Source organism: Montipora foliosa, chromosome 1 (assembly GCF_036669935.1).
Source record: "Montipora foliosa isolate CH-2021 chromosome 1, ASM3666993v2, whole genome shotgun sequence".
NCBI lineage: Eukaryota > Metazoa > Cnidaria > Anthozoa > Scleractinia > Acroporidae > Montipora > Montipora foliosa.
In genome coordinates, this window is record NC_090869.1 from 15,735,185 (window position 1) to 15,745,184 (window position 10,000).

At 37.5% G+C, this 10,000-nt stretch overlaps 1 protein-coding gene across 1 annotated transcript in view; it reads left to right on the forward strand.

The window, feature by feature from the left end:
• The window catches only part of LOC137991120 (calcium-transporting ATPase type 2C member 1-like), a 31,475-nt gene that overhangs the window by 2,355 nt on the left and 19,120 nt on the right, over positions 1-10,000 (forward strand). The window contains exons 3-7 of the mRNA XM_068836240.1: positions 4,067-4,102; positions 4,214-4,275; positions 7,038-7,146; positions 7,513-7,671; positions 8,334-8,402. Of these exons, the coding sequence (XP_068692341.1) occupies positions 4,067-4,102; positions 4,214-4,275; positions 7,038-7,146; positions 7,513-7,671; positions 8,334-8,402 (435 nt within the window). The remainder of the gene's footprint in view (positions 1-4,066; positions 4,103-4,213; positions 4,276-7,037; positions 7,147-7,512; positions 7,672-8,333; positions 8,403-10,000) is intronic.

The following is a 10,000-nucleotide window of genomic DNA, read 5'->3' on the forward strand; positions in this document are numbered from 1 at the left end:
TCAAAGCAAAACTGTGAAAGCTACTAGGACACCATGGACACACAGCAGGAGTTGCGTTGGTCAGTCAAACCCATTTTACACATATTTTACTCAAAATCGACATTTTTACAAGCCTCCTTTGAGTTTTGATGGGCGACAGGTCTTTAGAAGGTGGGCAACCGGAAAAAAGCCATGGGCAACCAAAAAACAAAACTGGTTGCACAAGGGGCAAATTAGTAAGAAAGTAGGTGTTGAACACTGCATACGGCCTCAAAGGCAGGGTTGAATCCGGGTCGCAGAGGTGAGAGGCACGGTTGATAACTGCTAATTCCCCTGACTCCCTAGAGTGATGATTCTAACAATAATTATTCTGAAGTATTTAAATAATTTACCAAACCTGTCTGAAAAACCATGAACACTGCCTACATGTACAGCCTTTCACCCATTTTTGTGGTATTGCAAGTGGACTACACACTATGTCACCGGGTTGTAAGAGTGATTGAGTGAGTGAGTGAAAGTCCGTGGTGGCAAGTAGGCCTGCAGTGGGTGCATAAATCACAAAAATAAACAGGCCTTTGGAAGCGTGCTTAAATTTCAATTAATGAGACCCAAAGTCGGCAAGAATTTGCGATGACTAACAAAGTAGCTTCTATTTCCAAAATGATGGAATTACCTGGTGATAAATACCGTAAACGTCTATGTATAAAGCGCACTTTTTTTCACAAAATTGAAGCCATAAATCAAGGGTGCGGCTTATCCATGGATACATCTGTGTTTGGAGTTTTAAAAAAACCTAATTAATATTCATACAACTTCTTAAGATCTCAGCAAAGAAACGTAAAAGAAACTGAGAGCATTTTGCTGTTGTTCATTGACTTTTTATAATGAGTGGTGGCTCCTAAAGGAGCCGTTTGTGTCTTCGAGTGTTTATCGGCGAATCTTGCTCTCCTAGAGTTCTTTCAAGCGATTAATTTTCGCTTTACTCGAACAAGTAAATACCAACCTACAAGGAATTTCCATTCCTCCGCACAGCTGTTTGCAGTGACGTCTTCGGCGATTGTCTTCGGCCAGTCACTTCCACGCATATCTTTCCGCCATGTGCGATAAAATACCACAAAATTCGCAAGTACTCACGAGGTAAATGGCCCACTGTTTCGTTGTCCTTGACCACCTTCTGGGCAAATTTGTTGACTGCATTATCAAGGTCCTGTTAGAACTGCACGAATTTTTTCGCCTATTGTGGGTTTCCAAACATCTTGGTCATGATACCCAGGCCCTGGCCCAGACTCCTCCCCACATTTAAAGCTTGGCTACTAAGCACTCGTTTGTTTTGTTTCAATCGAAGGAATTTCAACTTTATTGTGAAACCTTGATTGTTTGTCCTTGTTGGTTTATAGCAATAGAACGTTACTGGAACTTCAAACTTTATTGTACCACATTTTTTTCCAAAATCTGTGCTTCTAAATTTGGGGTGCGGCTTATCTACGGATGCGGCTTATACACGGACGTTTACGGTACCTTGTCTAGGAGAGTGAATTTTTGACTTTGCAAAAACAATGGTCAACCTCAAGAGCTGGATGAATGTGATTTTTCTGTTGAATTCAAACAACTTCTCGGACCTTCTGACTGGTTTTAAGATATGGCTTCCAAATGTTCAGTTCTAATAGATGATTGTACTACCCCAAATACTGTGGGAGGAATTTCTTGTTTGTCTTCGGAGACTGATTTTATAGCACTCTTTCTGCCCAAATTAAGCATGAGATTAGGGTTTCTACTTTGGTGCGCAATATTTCCTTTAATTCTTAACATATCAAAAACTCCCCATACAGCATTGGAGTGCATTCATCTGTGACTAAGATGCAACAAAGTGCAGTGGTTTCGCAATAAAGTGAAGGGGCAGGAACTTCTGCAGCACACTCGGTCATTCTGAGTTTGAGGCCTCAAAACTGAAAGACAATATTAAATACCAAAAAAATTGAACTTTATTCAAATAATTCAATCTATTAGCTTTAATATGATATATACATGTAGTTTGACCCTATGCAAAAATAGTGGTCCAACAATTAATTTTCATTCTTCCACAGACGCATTATTTTCCTTTACCGAGACCTTAAACTTGCTGTGAAAAAGAAGTTGAAGCAAACTTCATGTCTATTGTGAAGCCAATATTTCTTGATTCTGTTCTATTTTCTTTAATCTTTCTGGGTTTAGTATTTTACTAGTAACTGTATACCTCTACCGTAGCACTATAATGATTTACAACACCAAAACAATATTGGGTACGATTAGATAAGTCGATCCCATGTATAAGTCGACCCCCATTTTTGATGGCACAAAAAGCAATTTCTTAATTTCTTTGTTAAGTGTTCATGGGACACTAATCTTGTAATTCTTCGATTTCTGGAAATGTGGATAAACAAAAAAATCAGGGCCTCAAGCGCTTAATAGTTTTGTGGTTCAGCATCTGTTGTATATGCGGGCATTTTGTCCTTGAATTTCGAAAAAGATCTCAGAAAATCGAACCTGTAAACTTCAAACTAACCTGTTTCGTTGTTCACTGATAAAGGGCTTTAGAGGATAAGCACAACATCACAGGAAGCAGGAGTCAATCTTTGAAAATAACTTGCAAACGATGCGAAAATGTTCAAGGTTTAATTGGTCCTTGACTTATAATTTCTCAAATGACTTGAACAAAACAAAACTCATAAACCAAACAATACGAAGTTTGCAAAAGCATTATTTTAAGTTAGCCAGGTTTGTATAAAGAATAAAACACATTCATTACCAACCAGCATTTTCACGCAACACAAGTGACACTGCTTGCACGCAAACACGAGGTAGTGCGCCAGGCTACTAAGCCGTTGAACGATCAAGTTTTTATTTGAAGAAACAGAAATGCCTTTTAGAGCTTTCCGCCTTTGAAAAACGAAAATTTCCAGTGTCTATTTCACATTTGTGCTTGTGAGTATCTTCAACATTAGAGTTGGACAAATCCTTTTTCATTTCAACTGGAATTGCTTACATTCGTTTTGAAGTCTTTTGTCGGCTTTTGTCCACTGCATTCGTTATGCCCAAGACAACATTATTATGTTAATTTTGAATAAATTACTTCGCTGGAACTTGGCTCAAAGTCTTTGACCCGTGTATATTCGTCGAGGGCGATTTTTGGAGATTCTTTTGAGGCCATAAATGGTCGACTTATACACGGGTAAATACGGTACATCTTGCACAAAGACAACTTGAATCTCCTGGAAAACAAAACACAGCTCAGTTGACAGTTATGGGATAAAGCACACTGTCTAGTTACTGCACTACCACACAAACGCAATGCCTACCTATTGTTTCATGCAAACTCTGTTAGGAGGAAGGTTTTTTTTGAGTCTGAATATTTCCTGTACTTTGATTTTGTGAAATGTTTTGTAGAACATTGATGGTGGTAATGGTGTAGTATGTTTGACAGAGAGATGATATGTGAGTTGCTCGGTAACCAGGGAAGGGAAAACTGGAAAAGAAAACAGACAAGGCCATATGTTTCATTTTTCCATTTCTATTATTCCTGTGCCTGTGGCCAAGCAATACTACATGTACGTGTAGCATGTCAGCATTATAATAATTACTGACATTTAAAAAGTCACTCATAAATTTAGTGTGATCAGGGCCCGGTTCCTCGAAAGCCGATTAACACTAATCTAAGATTAAAAATTAACCAAGCAGTTTATTTCTCTACTCCCAAATGCTGTTCAACGCAGATTTTTGGCAGAACTTTACACAAGAAGACGTCAATCTTGAAAAACAAAAATAAGCAAAAGAAACGTTCACCAAAAAGTTGAAAACGTGAAACAAAAGTTTACGCTAATCCTGGATTAAGTTAATCGGCTTTCGAGGAACCAGGCCCAGGATTATAAGCTCTTAATAATACCCAGGTAATAAATTGTAAATTTAGAGCTTGGTGTTTAAAATAGGTACCTGGAATTTCATATAGTACTATTAACATACAGTTGAGTACCAAAAATATCAAGTAAATTGCATCCTCCTGAAAAGTAGTAATGCAATTCCACTGCATGATTTATCTAACATTCTTTTTCAGGCAATCTTAATTGTTGTCACGGTAGCTTTCATCCAGGTATGTGGATTCTTAATTTCCTTTTCTTGGTGAGAGCCAATATACCATTAATTTTAATGATAATTTTTATTGCATGTTCTCTGATAACTTGGCCTTTATTTTGTCTTGAAGGAATATCGTTCAGATAAGTCTGTGGAAGCTATTAAGAAACTTGTCCCTCCTAGCTGTCACTGGTAATTAAAATATTTTTAAAATTGTCTGTGCTTTGTCAAATGAATTTGACTTAAATATAGCTCAGGTCGCTTTCTTTTTGTCAGAACTGGCTAGCCAGACCCGTCAGTTTGCAAAACAAAATGCAACAATTTGAAGGGACACTTGCATGATAATCCCTCACATTCTTCTGGAGGAGTATTTATCATGCTTGAAGTGTGTTAATTTGCAGGCGTTGTAGAGTTAGTCCTTCCAGATGCCCGGTCTGGCCGGTCAGTTCTATCAAATGGAAAGCATCCTAACATTAACATGGAAGAAAACTTCTCATCATTTTTAGGAAACTATCCTTAATAAAAATCAATTATGTTTCTCCAGAAGCACATGATCTTGAAGGTTAAATTGTAACTTGGAACTCTTTTCCTTAGAACAAAGCTGGGGATTTTAGGAAACCAATTTTTATTACCAAATATGGACAAAAATAAGATCAAAGCTGCACATGTGGGAAATGCGCCAGCTACATTTTATACATCCAAATAAGGACTCACATTTTTAAACTCGAAAAACCCCAGCTCTGAACCAGAGTCAAACACCTCAAGGTCATGAACTTTATGATTTATGTACCTTTTTTAAAAACTGGATTATTGGATAATGCAATTCGAGAGTTTTGATTGGCTAGGCCATCATGGGTTATGAGCCATTATACCATGATCTACAAACACGGCAAGCATATGTGTGATTTTTTGGGCCTTTTTATTTTTATTGTGATCTAGTTTTCTATATTTTGGGGGTGTTGTAATAAAACAATAATTTATTCCACTCGCGCTTGTTGGATATGAGATGATTATAGCCAACTCGGAGCTACGCGGCTTGTTGGCTATCTATCATCTCATATCCAATGCGCGCTCATGGAATAATTGTTAAGTCTACCCAAGGATAATCAAATTACATCCAGGCACTTGATGTGGTCATGCTTCATCCTACTAGAAAGTCATGAACTACTACTGATTGTTACTTGGTCATACAGTATCTCCTTTATTGGTGCAATTAACATAAATATTATTTTAATTACACCACTAAAAGGGCGATACTGTAGTTGGCACTGTCATGGACATCTCGCACTGTAGCAGTCATCAACTACCATTGGTAGAATGGTATTACAGCTGTAGAAAAATCCTTGGTGCAGGGTACCAGCCAATATAAACTCAACCCATTTAGGAAAAAGAAAGGAAAGGAACTTTATTTAAGTGTCTTGTTGTTCTAGCACTGGAGCACTAATTGAGGACACTGTAAACTGAAATTAGCAATTAATGCAAATCAAGTCAAATGTTGGTTTTTGAGGTGAGGGGAAAACCAGAGTACCCAGAGAAAAACCTCTTGGTGCAGAACAGAGAACCAACAAACTCAACCCACATATGATGAGTCTTGGAATCGAACCCGGGCCACATTGGAACTCAATTCCATCATTTCAACCTTAGTCGTGTCGGTGGAAACTTGTATGCAAGTATGCTCACCACTGAACCATCCCTGCTTCTTTTATTCTTTTCCCCCAGTAGTGTCTTCTTTGGCAATATTTTTCTCCCAGGAGGTAGGAATCTGAAGTAGATGGGGATCACATTAACACAGAAATCATGCCATTTTATAAAGGAAAAAATATAGAAAATGCTTTTTTGAAATTTCAGTGCATCCAGTGGTGCAGAGCAGCTACTTGTACAGTACTTATCAGTTTCAATTATAAAATAAAGCAAAACTTGGTGTAGTGAGTAAATAATAATTATGGCAGCTGCTATATACATGTAGAATGTTGGAATAATTAACCAAAGCAGGAGACTGAAGATGATTTTACAACATCTGGGAGACGTTTTTCTCTCAATTGTGTGTGGCAAAAACAAAGAACTAACCATTCTTGCTTCAATAACTGGAATAATTAATAATTATTATTGTGGAATTGAACCATGGAAAAAAATTGGGGGACTTAATTAGTAGTCAGTTTTTGGATAAATGATTACAGGAGTGGCTTGAGAATAGCATAACAGGAGTCGCCCAGTGATTGCGATTTCACGCGCCAAAATTAAAAATATGGCCGTGAATAGCCTGGAACTGGTAAGACCTTTCAAAGCTTGTAAGTGGAACACACATTTCCATTGGAAAGTTTCCAATTGGAAAACAGGTCTGCCTTTTCAGGCATCCTGCTGCTCCCGGAAATTTTCCAGTGGAAGGAACCAAAGAGTTGAGTACAAACCAACTGGAATTTCCAGAATTTTTTTCTAAAGAGTAAACAACCCATGACTCCTGAATCGTCCCTCCCCTCCCCCACTCTCCCCCTCCCCCCATTGATGAATAAAATTTATCAGGCCTTTCTCCTAAGAGTCAATGGGTTCACAGAGTGCTTTTTGGTTGTGGTCAATTAATTATTTTAGATTGTTAATATTCTGTAATGCGTACTGTACATACACGCATAGTAATAAGGGCAAGCTCATAATTATTGAAGTTTCATATAAATATTATTATATTTGTTTGCTACTCTTGTCTTTACAAAACCATTTTTGCGGGGGCAAGATTGTGACCCACCAAAAAAAATTGGTTCATGTGAGCCCAAGACCAGAATGAAAAAATAAAATTTAAGTGCCATCCCAGTACATGTAGTTGTTATTAAGGTTGCGTAGGGTGAGCAAAGGGGTTTCATGTTGTAGTACCTCTGGCATGGATCAAGGTTGTCAGGACTTCCCATTTCAGATGATGTTCTCAGCTAGTGAGAAGTTTGGTCTTACGTTGATATGTTTTGCAGTGTACGTGAAGGGAAAGTAGCAGACTTTTTAGCCCGCAATCTGGTCCCAGGAGATCTGGTTGTCATATCTGTAGGAGATAGAGTTCCAGCAGATTTAAGGCTTATCGAGGTACTTTAAATTACTTTTAGTTTACATGTAGGAATGATGACATCTAACAGACTTTTGCTCACTGTTCTGCAAGGAAGTCTGTGCCATATTATGGCACATGATCCTTCATTACAATCTGACTTTTTGGTGATGGAGAGGATTTTTCCTATGTCTTTGTGAATTTATCGAGTAGGGTTTGCAAAAGCCAGGAGTCCTTAGTATAGTTCTGAAACAACCCTACGGTACAGTAACATCTATTAATTTTTGTCCTGTTTCTGGATATGATGATAACTATTGTGAGTCATTCCATTTCTTCTACCATTGTCATTATTCAATAAGCTTTCTTTGCCTGATGTTTAACAGTGTGTTTGCAATTTGGTTTTGCAGGCTGTGGATTTGAAAATAGATGAATCAAGTTTTACTGGTGAGACAGAGCCAGCAAGTAAAATGATTGAGGTTATTTCTCCTTCAAAAACAAGTGGTGGTGTATCACAGAGGACAAATATTGCATTTATGGGTACTTTAGTACGCTGTGGCCGTGGCAAGGTAGGTTCACCTATTTCAAAATGGGAATTTTAAAATTAATTTAAAGCCCTTCATATGTGCCATAACCTACATGTACATGTATGGAGTGATATTGTTCCTAAACCATTGTCACAGCTAGAGAGGAATCCATGTGTACTTGCTACTTCAACAATAACTTGTTAAATTCTGTTGTTTATTTCAGCATAGCATTGGGCTAAGCTATTCTTTTCTTTGGAAGTGTAGCTCTTTATTTTACAATTCGTATCACTCGTGGGTGATAAGGTTCCTTGTAGTCATTCCAGCTACCTATCTTTGTAACCCAAGTCTGTCTTTGACATCTTACTAAGTAGCATGCTAATATGCAAGCATGAACATGTTGATTTAGAGTAATTAATGTAAGATAGATACAATACTTCAAAATAAAGATCAGCAACACCAAATGTCATTGTTTTGGAAGCTTGGTGGTTCACACGTCTCTTATTAACGTTGTTACTAAAACAAGTTTGTGGTAAAATTATTTGTAAACACATAATTTGATAGTGTAATTTTTTAAATTTGTTTTATTAATTTTATAACAATGAATTGCACAAGGCAATAAAAATTTGAAAGCAAGGCAGCGTCAGCAGAAATAGTTTTGACTAAGCTTCATCTTAACCTGTAGCATCAATATTACTTGTTCACAGGGTATTGTTACTGGTGTTGGTGAGAATTCAGAGTTTGGGGAAGTATTTAAAATGATGAAAGCAGAGGAAGTGAGTAGAGTATTTATTAATAAGCACACAAATTATCTGGACCTTGCCATTCTTGTGATTTTTTAATTGGTCCACCTTTCCCTTAAATACCATAAAAGTCCATGTATAAGCTGCACCTGTAGATAAACCGCACCCCCAATTTGGAAGCTCAAATTCAAAAAAAAAAAAAAAAGACACAAAAAAGGAGGCATTGAAGGTCCATTTAAGTTCTCTTAGTGAACAAACAAGGACAAATAAGTACTGTCTCAAAACTCTAACATGTCAATTTAGTCCTTAGATAGCGAAATTTTAACTTGTCATACCGTGAATTTACTATAAAAAAAACTTTAGATGCTGTCACAATGCGATTTTTTTTCGAGATTATCACTTCAAAATGCTCTGTGAAGTTGAAATTCGAAGGCGATTGAAACAATACACAGGAGGGCTTAGTAGCCAAGCTTTGAAATGTGGAGAAGAGTCTGGGCAATGAAATGGTCTGCCATTTGCCTCATGAGTACTCGCCTATATTGAATATCTTGGTATTTTCTGGCACTTGGCCGAAAGATGTGCGTCAAAGTGATTGCCCGCAGGAGTCATAGCAAACAGCTTTGTGGAGGAATGGCGATTCCTTGTAGGTTAGTGATCAGTTGTTCGAGTAAAGTGAAAATTAATCCCTTGAGAGAACTCTTGGGGAACAAGAATCGCAAATGAATGCTTCAGGATACAAACCGTCGGATCGATCTTTAAGGAGCCACCACTCATGAAAAAGGCAATGATCAACAACAACATGCTTTCAGTTTGTCATATGTCTATTCAGTGACATTGGGAGAAGTTTTTACAAATATTAATGAGGCCTGGGAAAAGTCCAACCTCGGATGTTTCCGTGGATAAGCCACACCCCCGATTTATGATTTGAATTTTGAGGGAAAAGGTGCTACTTAAACGTGGACTTTTACGGTACTTAATAGCCAAAAAGCAATAAAAATTGCATCAGAAGTATGGTGTATTATAATTCCTATCTTAAATTGTTGACTCCTGAACTGTTCCTTATCTGGCCTCAGTTGTTCAAAAGGGGGATAACGCTATCCATGAGATAAATCACTATCCATTGGATAGCGCAATAGGCCATTTCCGAGTTCATGTCTGCCTCCTCTTCAAAGCGAGTCTAAGTGTAAGAGTAAAGTTTTTGTGATGCTAATTAGTTCTACTTTACATATGAATGAAAACTAATTTTCATAAGAAAAACTTCGCACTTAGACTCGCTTTGAAGAGGAGGCAGACATGAACTCGGAAATAGCCTATTGGTTTGGCAATCATGACTTATCCACTGGATAGTGATTTATCCGGCAGATAGAGCTATCTGTCATACAACAACTGGGGCCTGGCATTTAAGACAGAGTAAAATCTTTTTACTCTCACTCCAACAGTGGGAGTCTGTGGGTTAAATGGGACATTTTTGAGTGGATATGGTGGTTGTTTAAAAGAGAAAAACTGTGAACATTTTTATATGCGGTTTATGGTAAAGTTTTCTCCACTAAATCCTATTTGGCTTCAAGTTGTTGATATGGGTTTAACATGATTTCTGAAAGATAACTTGTTTCACTTCTGAAAAGGACTTT